This window comes from Vombatus ursinus, unplaced genomic scaffold (assembly GCF_900497805.2).
Source record: "Vombatus ursinus unplaced genomic scaffold, bare-nosed wombat genome assembly UNPS02014775.1, whole genome shotgun sequence".
Classification (NCBI taxonomy): Eukaryota; Metazoa; Chordata; class Mammalia; order Diprotodontia; family Vombatidae; genus Vombatus; species Vombatus ursinus.
Window position 1 is genome coordinate 1,183,892 of NW_020954553.1, and position 17,100 is coordinate 1,200,991.

At 41.3% G+C, this 17,100-nt stretch overlaps 1 protein-coding gene across 1 annotated transcript in view; it reads left to right on the top strand.

The window, feature by feature from the left end:
• The first annotated feature begins 13,449 nt into the window (after positions 1-13,449).
• The window catches only part of OPRD1 (opioid receptor delta 1), a 49,110-nt gene continuing 45,459 nt past the window's right edge, over positions 13,450-17,100 (top strand). Inside the window, exon 1 of the mRNA XM_027864713.1 lies at positions 13,450-13,667. Within this exon, the coding sequence (XP_027720514.1) occupies positions 13,450-13,667 (218 nt within the window). The remainder of the gene's footprint in view (positions 13,668-17,100) is intronic.

Genomic DNA, 17,100 nt, shown 5'->3' on the forward strand with positions numbered 1-17,100 from the left:
TCTCCCAAATTCCCCTCCAAAGAACATTAAAATAACACATCAAAATGAATTCTAGAGTGGCAGAACCAACAAAATGATGGGGTGAAATAATTTTCCAGCACAAGACAACTTAGAAGGTTGGCGGGAAAGGTCTATCTTGTTGGAGTGGGAGTAGAGCATAGTCCAGGGAAGGCCACCCAAGGCAAGTCAGCATTGATGCCCCAGGCCCCTGCCCCAGGCAGCCAGTGGTGGACTATACATAAAGTTAAAAGTGAACAGAAAGTTAACAGTCAAGAAAAAGGCTAAAAAAATGAGCAAACATAAAAAAAAGAACCCAATCAAAACACAAACTCAGAAGACAATGAGATCAAAGCAGCTACATGCAAAACCTCAAAGAAAAATTTAAATTGGTCTCAGGCCCTGGAAGAGCTCAAAAAAGATTTTAAAAATCAAATAAGAGGGACAGGAAAAATGGGAAAAGAAATGAAAGTGATACAAGTAAGATCAATAGATTAGTAAAGGAGGCACAAAAATTTGAAGGAAATAACACCTTAAAAAGAATAGGCCAAATGTCAAAAGAGGCAAAAAAAATCTACTAAAGAGAAAAATTCCTTAAAAAGCAGAATTGGTCAAATGGGAAAAGGGGTACAAAAATTCACTGGAGAAAATTAACTCTTTAAAAAATATAATTGGCTAAATGGAAAAGGAGGCACAAAATCTCACTGAAGAAAATAATTACTTAAAAATTAGAACTGGACAAGAGGAAACTAATGACTCCATGAGACATCCAGAAGTAACAAAACAAAATCAAAAGAATAAAAAAATAGAAGAAAATGTGAACTATCTCATTGGAAAAACAACTGATCTTGAAAATAGATTGAGGAGAGATAATTTAAGAATTATTGGATGACCTGAAAGCCATGATAAAAATAAAAGAGCCTCAACATCATATTTCAAGAAACTACCAAAGAAAACTGCCCTGATATCCTAGAACCAGAGGGTAAAATAAAATGGAAAGAATCCACCTATCATCTCTTGGAAGAGATCCCAAAATGAAAATTCTCAAGAAAATTAAATTCCAGAGCTCCCAGGTCAAGGAGAAAATATTACAAGCAGCCAGAAAGAAACAATTCAAATATCATGGAGCCACAGTCAGGATAACCCCAAATTTAGTAGCTTCTACATTAAAGGGGCATAGGACTTGGAGTATGATATTCTGGAAGGCAAAGGGGCTGGAATTACAAACAAGAGTCACTTGCCCAACAAAACTGAGTATAATGCTTCAGAGGAAAAAATAAACATTTAATGAAATTGAGGACTTTCAAACATTCCTGATGAAAAGACCAGAGTTGAATAGAAAATGTGAATTTCAAACACAAGACTCAAGAAAAGCATAAAAAGGTAAATAGGAAAGAGAAATCATAAGGGATTTAATAAGGTTAAACTTTTTACATCCTACATGGGAAGATGATACTTGTAACTTCTAAGAAATTTTTTTCTTATTTAGGACAGTTAGAAGGAGTGTACATAGACAGAGGACATGGTTGAGAGTTGACTGTGATGAGATAATATCCAAAAAAATGAAGTTAAGGGGTGAGAAAGAGGGATGCACTAGAAGAAGGAGGAAGGGAGAGGTACAATGGGATAAATTATCTCACATAAAAGAGGTTAAGAAGAGCTTTTACAGTGGAGGGCAAGATGGGACAGGGGTGGCAGGCAACACTTGAACCTTACACTCATTGGAATCGGCTCAAAGAGGAAATAACATACACACTCAGTTGGGTATAGAAATCTATCTTACCCTATAGAGAAGTAGGAAAGGAAGGAAATAAGAGATGGGGGGGACTAATAGAAGGGAGAGCAGAATTGGGGAGGCAGTGGCCAAAAGCAAAATAATTTTGAGGAGAGACAGGGTGAAAGGAGAAAGGGAGAAGGATAAACAGGGAGAAAATCGGGGCAGAAGAAAATAAACGGTAATCATAATTGTGGATGTGAGTGGGATGAACTTACCCACAAAATGGAAGTGGATAGCAGAGTGGATTAAAAACCAGAATCCAACAATATGTTGTTTACAAGAAACACATCTGAAGCAGAGGGATACACATAGAATGAAGGTAAAGGGCTAGAGGAGAATGTATTATGCTTCAGCTGAAGTAAAAAAAGTAGGGTAGCAATTGTCATCTCAGACAAAGCAAAAGCAAAATAGGTCTAATTAAAAGAGATAAGCAGGGAAACTACATTTTGCTAAAAGGTACCATAGGCAATGAAGTAATATCAATACTAAACATACATACACCAAATGATATAGCATCCAGATTCTTAAAGAAAAAGTTAAATGAGTTACAGAAGGAAATAGACAGTAAAACCATACTGTGGAGTGTCTCAACTTGCTCCTTTCAGAACCAAATAAATTTAACAACAACAAAAAAAAAACATAAAAAAGAAGTCAAGGAAATGAATAGAATTTTAGAAAAGTTAGATATGATAGACCTCTGGAGAAAACTGAATGGGAATAGAAAGGAAAATATCTTTTTCTCAGTGGTACATGGCACCTATGCAAAAATTGACCCTGCTTTAGGGTATAAAAATATCATGACCAAATGCAGAAAAGCAGAAGTATTAAATGCATCTTTTTCAGATCATAATGCAATAAAAATCACATTCAATAAAGGTCCATGGAAACATATGTTAAAAATTAATTGGAAACTAAATGATCTAATCCTAAAGAATGGGTTGGTCAAACAACAAATCATAGAAACAATCAATAATTTCATTAAAGAGAATGACAACAATGAAACAACATACCAAAATTTATGGGATGCAGCCAAAGTAATACTTAGGGGAAATTTTATATCTGTAAATGCTTACATCAATAAAATAGAGAAAGTGCAGATCAATGAATTGGGCATGCAACTTAAAAAAAACTAGAAAAAGAACAAATTAAAAATCCCGAGTGAAACACCAAATTGGAAATACTGATAATCAAAACTGAGATTAATAAAATTGAAAGTAAAAAAACCATTGAACCAATAAATAAAACTAGGAACTGGTTGTATGAACAAAAAATCCCCAGTAAAATAGACACATCATTGCTTAATTTGATTAAAAAAAAGAAAGAAGAAAACCAAATTACCAGTATCAACCATGAAAAAAGTGAATTCACCAATAATAAAGATAAAATAAAAGCGATTGTTAGAAACTATTTTGCCCAATTGTATCCCAGTAAATCTAATGATCTAAGTTAAATGGATGAATGTTTACAAAAATATAAATTGCCTAGATTAACAGAAGAGGAAATAGAATACTTAAATAACCCTATCTTAGAAAAAGGAATTGAACAAGTCATCAGTGAGCCCCCTAAGAAAAATCTCCAGGACCAGATAGATTTACAAGTGAATTTTACCATACATTTAAAAAGCAGTTAATTCCACTACTATATGAACTATTTGGAAAAATAGGCAAAGGAGGAGTCCTTCCAAATTCCTTTTATAACACAAATATGGTGCTGATATCTAAACCAGGAACAGACAAAACAGAGAAAGAAAACTATAGCCCAATTTCCCTAATAGATATTGATGCAAAACACTTAAATAAAATACTAGCAGAGAGATTACAGCAATATATCACAAAGATCACACATGATGACCAGGTGGGATTTATATCAGGAATGAAGGACTGGTTCAATATTAAGAAAACTACCAGCATAATTGACCAAATCAATAACAAAGCCAACAGAAAACATATGATTATCTCAATAGATGCAGAAATAGCTTTTGGCAAAATACAAACACCTGTTCCTATTAAAAACACTGGAAATCATGGGAATAAATGGAGCTTTCCTTAAAATGATAAGTAGTATCTACCTAAAATCATCAGTAAGCATTATCTGTGATGGGAATAAGCTAGAAGCCTCCCAATAAGATCAACTGTGAAGCAAAGATACCCACTATCACCACTATTATTCAATATTGTACTAGCTATAGCAATAAGAGAATAAAAAGAAATGGAAGGAATTAGAATAAGCAATGAGGCAATAAAACTATAACTCTGCCGATGATACGATGGTATATTTAGAGAATCCTAGAGAATCAACTAAAAAACTAGTTGAGATAACTAGCAACTTTAGCAAGGTTACAGGATATAAAATAAACCCACATAAATCATCAGCATTTCTATATATTATGAAGTTCAGCAGCAAGAGATAGAAAGAGAAATTCCAGTCAAAATAACTGTAGAGAATGTAAAATAGTTGGGAGTCTACCTGCCAAGACAAACCCAGGAACTATAGGAACACAATTACAAAACACTTTTCACACAAATAAAGTCATATCTGAACAACTGGAAAAGTATTAATTGCTCATGAGTACCTAAATTTACTTATTCAGTGCCATGTCAATCCAACTATCAAAAATTATTTTATGAAGCTAGAAAGAAATAATAACAAAATTCATCCAGAAGAACAAAAGGTCAAGAATATCAAGGGAATTAATAAAAAAAATGTGAAGTAAAGTGGCCTAGCTGTACCAGATCTCAAACTGTATTATAAAGCAGTAATCATCAAAACCATCTGGTGCTGGTTAAGAAATAGAGTGGTGGATCAGTGGAATAGATTAAGTACACAAGACACAGTAGTTAATGACCATAGTAATTTAATGTTTGAGAAACCCAAAGACTCCAGCTTTTGGGACAGGAACTTACTATTTGAGAAAAAACTGCTGGGAAAACTGGAAAACCAACATTTCACACCATATACAAAGATAAGGTCAAAATCGGTACATGATTTAGACATAAAGAGTGGCGCCATAAGCAAATTAGGAAAGCATAAAATAGTTTACCTGGGGGCAGCTAGGTGGGGCAGTGGATACAGCTCCAGCCTTGGAGTCAGGAGGATCTGAGTTCAAATCTGGCCTCAGACACATGACACTTACTAGCTGTGTGACCCTGGGCAAGTCACTTAACCCCAATTGCCTACAAAAAAAGAAAGAAAGAAAGAAAGAAATTAATTTACCTGTCAGATCCATGGAAAAGGAAAGAATTTATGACCAAACAAGAGACAGAGGGCATTACAAGTATAAAATAGATTATTTTGATTATATTAAATTAAAAAGTTTTTTCAAAAACAAAATGAATGCAGCCAAGATTAGAAGAAAAGCAGAAAGTTGGGAAATTTTTTTAAAAAAGTATCTCTGATAAAGGCCTCATTTCTCAAATATATAGAGAAACTGGGTCAAATTTATAAGAATACAAGTCATTCTCCAATTGATAAATGGTCAAAGGATATGAACAGGCAGTTTTGTTTTTAATTAATTAATTAAATTTTTAGGCAATTGGGGTTAAATGACTTGTCCAGGGTCACACAGCTAGTAAGTGTCAAGTGTTTGGTCTGAGGCCAGTTTTGAACTCAGGTCCTCTTGACTTCAGGGCCAGTGCTCTATCCACTGTGCCACCTAGATGTCCTTGTTCTTTGTTTTGTTTGTTTTGTTTTTAACAGGCAGTTTTTGGACAAAGAAATCAAAGTTATCTATAGTTATATTTTAAAATGCTCCAAATCACTATTGATTAGAGAAATGAAAGTTAAAACAACTCTGAGGTACCACCTCACACTTCTCAGATTGGCTAATATGACAGAAAAGAAATGATAAATGTTGAAAGGGATGTGGGAAAAAAATGGAACACTAACGCACTGTTGGTGGAGTTGTGAACTGATCCATCCTATAAATCTGTGCATACCTTTTGACCCAGCAATACCACTATCAGGTCTATATCCCAAAATGATTTAAAAAAAGAAAAAGGATTATTTGTGATGGGAATAAGCTTGTACAAAAATATTTATTGCGGCTTTTTGTGGTGGCAAAGAATTGGAAACTGAGAGAATGTCTATCAATCGGGGAATGGCTGAACAAGTTGTATAGATGATTATAATGGAATACAATTATCCCTTTCACATTGTGGAAAATTTATGTAAAAGTTTTGGCTCTTTCTTTGTAGCAGAGAAGAAGTCTGATTTTTTTCTTTTTCTTTTATGGGGTGTTTGCAGTACCTTATTGTAAAAATTGGGTTAAAGTCATAGGCTCTGTGTTGCCTTCTTCACTTATTGCCTGTGGCTTCTGCAAAACTCCCCCAAAACTCCCATTTAATTTCTTATGCTGCCCCATGATATATTGAAACCATGATGGGGAAAGTCACAATGTGGAAAGGATAACTATACTATTGTGCTGTAAGAAATGATGAGCAGAATGCTTTCAGAAAAATCTAGAGGGGCAGCTAGGTGGTGCAGTGGATAGAGCACTGGCCCTACAGTCAGGAGGACCTGAGTTCAAATGTGACCTCAGACCAAATACTTGACACTTACTAGTTGTGTGACCCTGGGCAAGTCACTTAACCCCAATTGCCTTAAAAAAAAATCTAGAAAGGGGCAATCAGGTGGTGCAGTGGTTAGAGCACTGGTCCTGGAGTCAGGAGGACCTGAGTTCAAATTTGGCCTCAGACACTTGACACTTACTACCTGTGTGACCTTGGGCAAGTCCCTTAACCCCAATAGCCTCCCCCTGCTCCCCCAGAAAGAAAAACCTGAAAAGACTTACATGAACTGATGCAGAGCGAAGTGAGCAGAACCAGGAGAATATGGTACACATAAATAAAGAGAAAATAGTATAATGCAATCTGTATTCCTGTTCTATCAGTTCTTTCTCTGGAGGTGGATAGCATTTTCCATTGTGAGTCCTTTGGAATTGTCTTAGATCATTTTTTGCTGAGAAGAGTTAAGTCATTTACAGTTGATCATCATACAATATTGCCATTACTGTGTACAGTGTTCGGGGAGGTAGATTTTAGCTGGAAAGACTTCTAATTGGATCTGTCCAGCAGTAGAAGGGGCTGCCTTGGATGTTCCTAGCTTAACACAAATAGAAAGAGATCCCTGCAGGTTTCATATTGACCTAGAAAACCACAAATTAATATTATCTATATTGTAATGTATTTTTATTTATTTTTGTTAAACATTTCCCAATTGCATGTTAATCTGCTTTGGTGACGCTGGCGAGTTTTGGGGGCAGTGAGTTTGACATCTTTGCTGTGGTTCACACTGCAACAAAAGCTCCCATTTCTTTGGTGATTTCCAACTCACCAAGTGCTTTCCTCATAACAACCTAGTGAGGTAGACAGTGCAAATGTTATTATTCCTATTTTGTAGAAGTGAGACCTCAAACACAGAGAGAAGTGGCTTGCCTGACGCTTGTAAATTTCTGAGCTGGTATTTGACCTAAATGCAATCTTAGGAGACATTAAAAGATGCTTAATAACTTCCAGGAAGTGGAGAATGACCATTCTGCTAAATTTTGCCCTTGTCAGGCCATATCTGAAGTATAGTTCTGAGAATCAGACTTTAAGAAGAAACATTAATAATAAAGCTTATCTAGAGGAAACCAACCAGATGGTGCCTTGAGTTCATGTCATATGAGGATGTTCTAGTTGATACTTCAGACTGGAACAGACCTAGACAGTCTCTAAGGTCCTACTAATTCTGACAGTCTCAGATTCTATGGAATGATTTTCTTCCACATTAAGTATATGTAACCAGATCTCATGGGTTAGGCTGAAATGAGTTTTCACTCCATATCTACATAGGGATGATAGAAATAAAACAAGAGCATGGATGTAAATGTGTTTAGAAATGTGAAATGCCACACAAATGCAAAGGATTGTTGTAGCTTTCATTTTGGTCTCACCATTTTATGTTTCTTCTGTAGCTTGTGCTGTCAAATGGGGTGAAGGGAAATGGAAATATGAAGGAGATGTCTGGTTAAGTCTGATAATGTCACTGTACTCAGTCCCAGACACATGTATAGTCTTCTCTTTGTCAAGCAAGACCTACATTCCCATGTGTACCATTTTCAATAGTTTCCCGAGGGATTTCCTTCTTGGTTTGACTCCTGTGAGTTTTGGGTTTGGGGGAGGGGCTGGGTTTGGCCTCTTGCATCCTTCTGACATCTTGGGGTAGTTCATGCTTTTTCTCATTTCATTGCTTTAGAAGTTGGGAATGGAAACCCGTTAGAGAATTCTGGAAACATCAATCACCCCACTGACCTTGATACTGAAGGACTGCATAATGGAGCATGCAAAAATCCAGCGTGTTTTTGGTGATTCATCATCAATTCCCATGTGAAAATTACCCCCATATGGCAGCGGAAATGATGTATTCCTTTCTTTCTAGCTTATTCTTTAATACAGAATCATTTTAGAACAGAGAATGTCAGCGCTTAAAGGGGAATTAGAACACAAAGGGTCAGAAATGGAAGGACATTTAGGACACATAAGATCAGAGCTGGGAGGAATCTTAGAACACAGAAAGTCAAAGCTGGGAGGGGCCTTAGAACACAGAATGTCAGAGCTGGGAAGAACCTTAGAACACAGAATATCAGAGCTGAGAGGGATCTTAGAACACAGGAAGTCAAAACTGAGAGGGGCCTTAGAACACAGAATATCAGAACAGGGAAGGACCTTAGAACATAGAATATCAAAGCTGGGAGGGATCTTAGAACACAGAATGTCAGAACTGGAAGGGGCTTTACAACATAGGATACTGGAGCTTGGAGAATATATAATACTAGAGACAAAAGGAATTTAGAGTTGAACCAGCCCAACCAATTCATTTTATAGATGAGGAAATTGAAGCCCAGGGAGGGGGAAGTGATTTGCTCATTGTCACGCAGTTGGGAATGGAATGTGTTGACTGACTTCTAATTTAATGTACTTCTTCCCTAAACTGGCACTGGGAAATAATTTTATTTTCTTTTTTAATTTAATTTTTTAATAATATTTTCCCCAATTACACGTAAAAACAATTTTTAACATCTCTTTTTAAAATTTTAAGTTTCAAGTTCTCTCCCTCCCTTCCCTACTTTCCTTCCCTTACTGAGATGGTAAGCAATTTGATATAAATTATACATGGGCAATCATGCAAACATATTTTCATATTAGTCATGTTGTGAAATAAAACACAGACCAGACACACACACAAAAGTGAAAAATAGTATGCTTCAATCTGGATTCAGGTTTCATCAATTCTTTCTTTGGAGGTGGATAGCATTTTCATCATTAGTCCTTTGGAATTGTCTTAGATCATTGCAGTGCTGAGAATAGCTAAGTTATTCACAGTTGATCATTGTACAGTATTGCTGTTACTGTGTACATTGGCTCACTTCACTTTGCATCAGCTCATAAAAGTCTTTTCAGGTTTTTCTGAAATCTGCTCATCATTTCCTATAGCACAATAGCATTTCATCACAATCATATACCACAACTTGTTCAGTCATTCTCAAATTGACAGACCTCCCTCCATTGTCCAAATCTTTACACCACAAAAAGAGCTGCTAGGAATACTTTTGTACATATAGGTGCTTTTTCTTTTTCTTTGGTCTCTTTGGGATACAGACCTAGAAGTGGTATTTCTGGGTCAAGGGGTATGCACAGTATGTCCTTTGGGCATAGCTCCAAATTGCTCTCCAGAATGGCTGGATCAGTTTCAGAAACTATTTTCATTATTAAGTTTTGAAAGCTAACATGATTCTCTAATAGCCACTTAGCTCTTTGCACCTCAGTATCTTCCAATGTCAAATGAAGGGATGAGACTAGATTGTCTTTAAGGCTTCTCCTAACTTGGACATTCCATGCTCTAAGGGCCCTCTCATCTCTGACATTCTCAGCTTCCATGATTCTAAGATAGTTTATACAGAGGTATCAAACTTGGGCCAAACAAAAACAAAGATAATGTTAATTTGTGGCTTTCTAAGTCAATATGCGGAGCAGCTAGGTGACTGAATGCATAGAGCACTGGGCCTGGCATCAGGAAAACTCCTCTTCCTGAGTTCAGCTCTGTCCTCAGACACTTACTAGCTACATGACCCTGGACAAATCACTTCACCCTGTTTGCCTCAGTTTCCTCATCTGTAAAATGAGCTGGAGAAGGAAATGGCAAATCACTCCAACATCTTTGTCAAGAAAACCCCAAATGGGGTCATGAAGAGTTGGGCACAACTGAATAATAACTGAACAACAGTCCTTTTGAGTTTGACACCACTGGTCTATGAGTAGAGTCACAACCACACATAGCAACGATAACACTTGGGTGCATGTCTGGTCAGTGGGGCCATCTCTATGGGTTAACTGCAAGAGGTATATGGTCACATGAGGGCAGTGTTGGGTGCAGAAGTCACCCCCAGACTCAAGGACTGGGAACTCATTTCCACTGGTGCCTCTTTTATTGGGGGACTCATTTTGGGGGTTGGTTTGGGGGAAAAGGACAGCACAGTGACTCTGCTGCATCTTGGGTAAGGCTAGGAGACAAGCTGAGCAAATAATCATCACCTCCTCCTTCAACTCAAGGATTCTTGTCTCTACTCAGTTCACAAATTTAACTCAAAATTTAAGTGCCTATTATGTGCAAATGCATTTGGCTAAATGCTGAAGAAACAAAGATAAAGAAGATCTTGTCTTCAAAGAGTTTAAGTAAAATCATGGATGAATAATCAGTCCCATCCACTCTTATAGCTCCAAACATCACTTCTGCGGAGCTGACTCTATAGCTAGATATTTATCTTCTTTGAGCTCCAGGCCCACGTCTCTTACTTCCTGCTGGACAGTTCCACCTGGGTAACCTGCTGGCACCCTTATGGAAATGTACCACATTCAAAATTGGCCTCATTGTTTCCTCCAACTCCTGAACTTCTCTGTTAATGGTACCACCACCTTCCCATTTGTTATAATCAGGAAAACCTTTCATTTTTCTGAACTCATCTTTCTCTGTTTGGCAGGCTGTTTATTCACCAGACTCCTCCTCCTATCTGGTACCCTCTCCTACTTGCTCTGCTCCTTCTCTGAAACCCTCCTCCCCCATATTTGGAAAATTCTATTCTGGGCTAAAATCTCCCAGTTTCCTAGCTGATTGGATTCCCCTCTCCCCACCCCAAACCTCAGGGATAAGAAACCAATCGCATCTGCCAGAGCAGACCCTTCTCCACCTCATAAAACATCTGAGCCACTGATCCCCAAGGTGTCTGAAGTGCCCTAATGCATGGATCCCTGCCGGAGTCCTAGACCATTAGGAATTCCTACCATTGCCTTGAAGAGCATAGTGCCTAAGGTCCCCTGGCAACATCCCTGATGTTTTCATTTGCAATGTGGCTAATATGGAAATATGTTTTGCATGACCTCATGTGTATAAATAATTAAACTACTTGACTTCTCAAGGAGGGGGAGGCATAGGAGGGAGGAAAAGAATTTGGAACTTAATATTTAAAAAAAATGAATATTAAATTTTTTTACACGTAATTTAGAAATATTTAACAAAATAAATAGAATTTTATTTAAAACAACAACCCTGCCTGAGACATGAAAGGGCTTATTGCTCTCTACCATGACTAGCTCATCTGATTCTTTAATCCCAGCACCAACCTCTGACAACATTCCTCCAGGCTCAAAGGCTCATTATCATCACAGACTCTTTCCTTGGTCCTGAACATCCAGACAGTTGCCAGCCCCTGTCAATCCTACTTTCTACAAAATCAGCTCTCTCTTTTCTTCCTCTAGTACACAGCCTCGTCACCTCTGGCATGCACAATGACAACAGCCTCTGGACCCATGTCCTGGTCTCAATCCCTTCTCTTCCCTCCCCAGCCCTCCAATCCAGCCTTAATGCAGTTGCCAGGGCAATTCTCAAACCACAGGTCTGATTATCTCCTTCAATATTCCTGTGCCTTCTCCACCAGTCAGTCCAACCATATTTCCAGTCTGGTTGTCCTTCTTGCTGTCCTACTTTGCTGTTTTCCAGTTGAGCTGGATTACCTATTCCACCCCCTCCTTCTCATCTTTCCCTTTTTCGTCACCTCTGTGCCTTTGCAAACCTGGACTGGTCTCCCCTTTATCTTGGTCTGCTGCCTTCTTTCCCTTCTTTCAGGGCCTGGTTCAGGCTTCCTAGATCTTTTCCTGATTTCCCCTCCCCAACCCTCTTGAAGTGAATGATCTCTTCTTTCCAGTCTCTCAGTCCTTTTTCCTGTGCACTTATTTACCTCCGGACTTGTACTGGAGTTATATGTGAACTTGTCATTACTCCCCCCTCTCCCCTCCCCAGACTGTAAAGTCCTTGAGGGCTTCTTCTGTCTCATTTCATGTATGGTGCCCAGCACCTACCTAGCACAATACCTTGCAAACAGGATAATAATAATAATAGTTCACATTTACATAGTTATTTATGTATATTATCTCACTTGATCCTCACAACAACCCTGTGAGGGAGGTGCTATCATTATCCTTATTTTACAGGTGAGGAAACTGAGGCTCAGTGAGGTTCAGTGACTTGCCCTGGCTGACAGAGTGAGTGTCTGCGTTGGGGTTGGGACTCAGGGCTTCCTCATTCCTCCTGACTCCATAGACAGTACATTTTCTGCCTTGCTTCACCTTGATTTAGGACTGAAAGAGAAGTCAGAGTACCTCTAGTGCATGGGTTCTTAACCCAGGATCTCTGAATTTGTTTTTAAAATAATCTTTTGATGACTGTATATAAATATAATTGGTAAGAATAAATGACTAGCCCAAGGTCACACTAGCCCAAGGGACCAAGAGACCGAGGCAGGACTCGAACCCAGATACTCTGTCTCCAAAACTAGAGTTTTGCACCAGGTAGCCTGCGACTGTATACGCTGAATTAGTGTTGTCAGTCAGTCAATGAGCATTTATTACGTGCCTACTATGTGCCAAGTACTTTGCTAAGCGCTAGGGATACAAAGAAAGGCAAAAGACAGTCCCTGTTCTGGAGGAGCTCACAGTCTAATGGGGAGAAAACATTCAAACGACCAGCTACAAACAAGAGGTATATAGGATAATTTGGAGATAATCAATAGATCGAACGCAGCCCCACATTGCTAGCCAGGCTGCACCAGGACCAGTTGGGAGCGGGGGTCTGGTCTGCCAGGCTGATGCAAAGTCCGCCCCCGCAGCCTGGCAGCTGCCCACGTGGTGCACCACGTCTGAGGAGCCGGCAGGTTTTCTAATAAATCGCGCCGGGGCTAGGAGTGACGGCGAGTCAGGGCTGGGGCGCACACTGGAGGGGGAGCCCGAGGAAGCCGCGCTGCGGCTGGCGAGGAACGAGAGTGATATCCCGAAAGCCAGGGGGCTGCAGCCTGCCCGCCTTGGTGTCGGGGAGCTGTCTCCAGGGTCAGCCGCTCCTTCCCCGCAGCGGGGCTGGGGAGTGCCAGGGCTGCGCCTGTACGCGCTAAGCGCACAGCACAGCGCTGCAACCCCCGGGGGCTGCCTCGGTGTACTGGCTCGCCCAGTGGCCAGTCACTGCAGCCTGCTTGGGCTCCCTGTTCCAGTCTACGGGAGAAGGAGTGAACCGGTTCGACCGTCCTGTCCCATCCCGACCCGTCCCGTCGCGTCCCGGTCAGTCCCAGCTCTCCCAGTTCGACCCTGCCAGTCATGGAGCCGGTCCTTCTGGCAGACGCTGAGCAGGCGCCCCATTTCCTTGCTAACTGCTCGGGCGCCAACGCTTCGGAGCCGGAGCCGGAGCCGGAGCTGGCTAGGGGCGGCCGCAGCGCCGCGTCCATCGCGCTGGCTGTGGCTATCACGGCTCTCTACTCTGCTGTGTGTGTGGTAGGACTGTTGGGCAACGTACTGGTCATGTATGGGATCGTAAGGTGAGGCCGGGACCTGGGGCGAGGGCTGGGGGTGGGGGAGGAGGCATCCGGAGGCCTCCAGGGTGATGGACAGCGCCCAGGAGCCCCTGGTGTGCAGTGTGTGGTGTGTGTGTGTGTGTGTGTGTGTGTGTGTGTGTGTGTGTGTGTGTGAGTGTGTGTGTATACCAAGTGCCTGTGGGCACTTGGGCCCTATGCAGGAGAGGATGATCAGAGGCTGTCCCAGTGTGTCAGATGCAGACTGCGTGCCGCCGCTGCCACCGCCGCTGCCGGGGCTTTGTTTGAGGGGCTGCTGCTGCTGGCCGGAACCGTGTGTGTGTTCCTGTGCGTCCATCCACATTGCAGAGCTGGTGTCTGGAATTTGACACAGGTGGCCACAGGTGCCCTGCCTGCCTATACTTAGCTCCCTTTGCAGGGGGCCAATCTGCCTGCCGGCAAGCCTGTCTCTTGACATAAACTGAACTGAACTGCCATCCCCATCCCTGCTTCCTTAGACCTTCCTACGGGCGATCTCAGGTGTTCTGCTTGCCCTTATTTCTATAGTCTGTGTGCCCTCACATGTGCAAGTGTCTTGTATCCTCAGTCCTGTTTCTTAGTGACCTCAGGTGCTCTGGGTTCACTACAGCTCAATATTTGTGTGCCCATTTGCACTTGGAGAGAGAGCCCAGGTTTCCAAGTCACCTATGTAGATATAAGTGCTCTCATCTCTTTCCCAGGAGTCATTTGGCCAGGAGTGTCTGAAAGCACTTGATGATTACTCAGTCCTCACGTCACATGAGGTCTCCCCTACCCCCAGGTTCAGGGTTGTATTACTATTATTTTTTGAAGAAGGCCACAATGCAATGTTGGAGAACTGGTAAGATATTGATAAGCTGGAGGGTAAGCAGGTTGATGAAAGGATTGGTGACCACCCCAAAGAAAGATCATTTGAGGGAACTGGAGATTTTTAACCCAAAGAAGAGGAGATGTGGGTGAGAGGAGGTAGATGAGGGATGCCACATGAACATTATTTCCAAGTATTTGAAAGAATGTCATGTGGAAAAGGAATTAGGGTTTTCCTTGAGACAGAAATCTTGGGAAACCCTGGAAAGAGCCTTGAATTTGGAGGTAGAGAATCTGGGTTTGAATCTAAGCCTTGTTTTTGAGTACTTGGGTGACATTGGGCAAGTGACTCTGTCTCTCTGGGCCTCAGTTTCCTCCTCTGTAAAAAAAACAAGAGTTGGACTAGATGATTTCTTAGGTGACTTCCATCTCGAAATCTATAAACCTGTCCCTAGTTCTGCTTGGCCCTGTTAGCAATTTAGACACTTTAGACATCCAGTCAGGCTTGATGTCAGGAAGAACTTCCCAGCAATGAAATGGACCCCAAAGTGGAAGGGGCTACCTTGGGAGCTGGTCTCATCTCCTCCATGGGAGGTCTTCAGGGAGACCAGATGAGCAGATGATCATTGAGGATGGGGATACCTGCCTGGGTGGATGGCCTTTGAGGTCTCTCCCTGATTCTGTGAACTTGTTTTGCCTGTGGAAATCTTTGATTTTCTGGGACAGGTTTATGCCTGTAGGCAGCCCAAGAATCCCACAAAGAAAGGTCTAAACACCACCTCTCCCATCTCTCATCTCCAGCTGGGGATAAGCCTCAGTCTAGTAGAATTCTTTTGGAAAGGGCAAAGAGCCTCTCATGTTTGCCTAGGGTGTCATAGGGCCCCGAGAGTAATTTCTCTAAGAAGTCCTGCAGAGCTAACTTCAGCCCCGTCAAGAGAAGGGAGATGGAGAATCATTTGTTTTAAGAGGGTGAAGGCAGCCCTGATTCTGTGGCTTCCTTGGGCGTTACATGGTTCCTGGCAGATGGTGAGATGGTTTTTTTAACTGTGCCTGGAAGAGCTACTCTGTCTCCGGAGAGCAGTGCTTGAGAGGGCTTGTAAAGTGTTCTTTTCCCGATGACCTGCCTTTGACCTTGCCCTTCTGGGTAGTGCACTCCGGGAAGCAGGGAGACCCTTCCCTTCCCTCACATCCATTTCCCACTGGCTGTGTTCTCTTATATGACGGGCTTCTACTTCTGCCCCCACCCCTACTGTGAGCTGGCCTTGGTATCCCACAGATATCACACTGCTGGTAGATTTCTGCTGAATGGCAAGGCAATAGTGTCTGCCTTATCTAATGGTCATTTATACCACTCTGCTTGTCCACTTATCCAGATTCCCTGAAAGAAGCAGGGGGGAAGGGGGAAAGACTTTGCAGCCACAGCAATTCATAATGCCCTTCAGTCACTGGAGACTTCCTCAGGTCCTAACTCCAAGCCTATTGTCTCTTATTTTAGACACAATTCTGGCAAGCTTAATTAATTTGTGTGGACTGAAAATTCAGGTAGGAGCAAGACTGCTGGAGACAGGTACTTTGACAAGGTACCTCATAGCTTGAGAGACAGGAGAAGAGACAGAAAAATTATTTTAAAAAACCAGTCCTGACAACTCAAAAAGCAAAATAGTCTAGGACCAGGGGTGGAGAACCTTCGGTCTTAAAGCCACATGTGGCCTTCTAGGTCCTTGGGTGTGGTCTTTTGACTGAGTCCAAATTTTACAGAACAAATCCTTTTATTAAGGGGATTTGTTCTGTGAAGTTTGGATTCAGTCAAAGGGCTACACTTGAGGATGTAGAGGGTGGCCTCGAGGCTGCAGGTTCCCTACCCCTGGTTTAGGACCATTCAGTGTGGTAGCCAACAGCGTGAAATCATTCCCTCTGCCTTGATATCACTTTAATATAGTCTAGAATAATGGATACTTACAATGCTTATAACCAAGACCCAGAGTCATTGAGAAAACTGTGGTTGGTATGCTTTTTTTGAGAAGGCATTTTCAGGAAGGTTTCCATGTTGTTGTTCAATCATGTCCAGCTCTTTGTGACTCCATGGACCATATTGTCCATGGAATTTTCTTGGTAAAGATACTGGAGTGCTTTGCCATTTCCTTCTCCAGTGGATTAAGGTAAATAGAAGTTAAGTGACTCGACCAGCATCACACAGCTATTAAGTGTCTGAGGCTGGATTTGAACTCAGATCTTCCTGACGCTAGGCTCAGCACTCTATGCCCTGAGCCACCTATCTGCCTCCTTGAATATTTCCATCCCAAATGATTGTAATAAAAAAATTCTGGCATTTAAAAGGTGAAGCTTTGATATTCTAATGCCATTTCAGAGGCCTGGGTTCAATTCCTGTCCCATACAGGTACCTTTTGAGAAGGAGAATGGTATCATGAATTGGACATTGGACTTGGAGTCAGGGAGACCTGGGTTCAAATCCTGCCTGAGCCACTTACTAGCTGTGTGACTCTGAGCAAATCACTCAACCTCTGTTTGCCTCAGATTCCTCATCTATAAAATGATGGGATTGGACTCAGTGACTTTCTAAGGTTCCTTTTGACTCAAGATCTATGATTCTGTA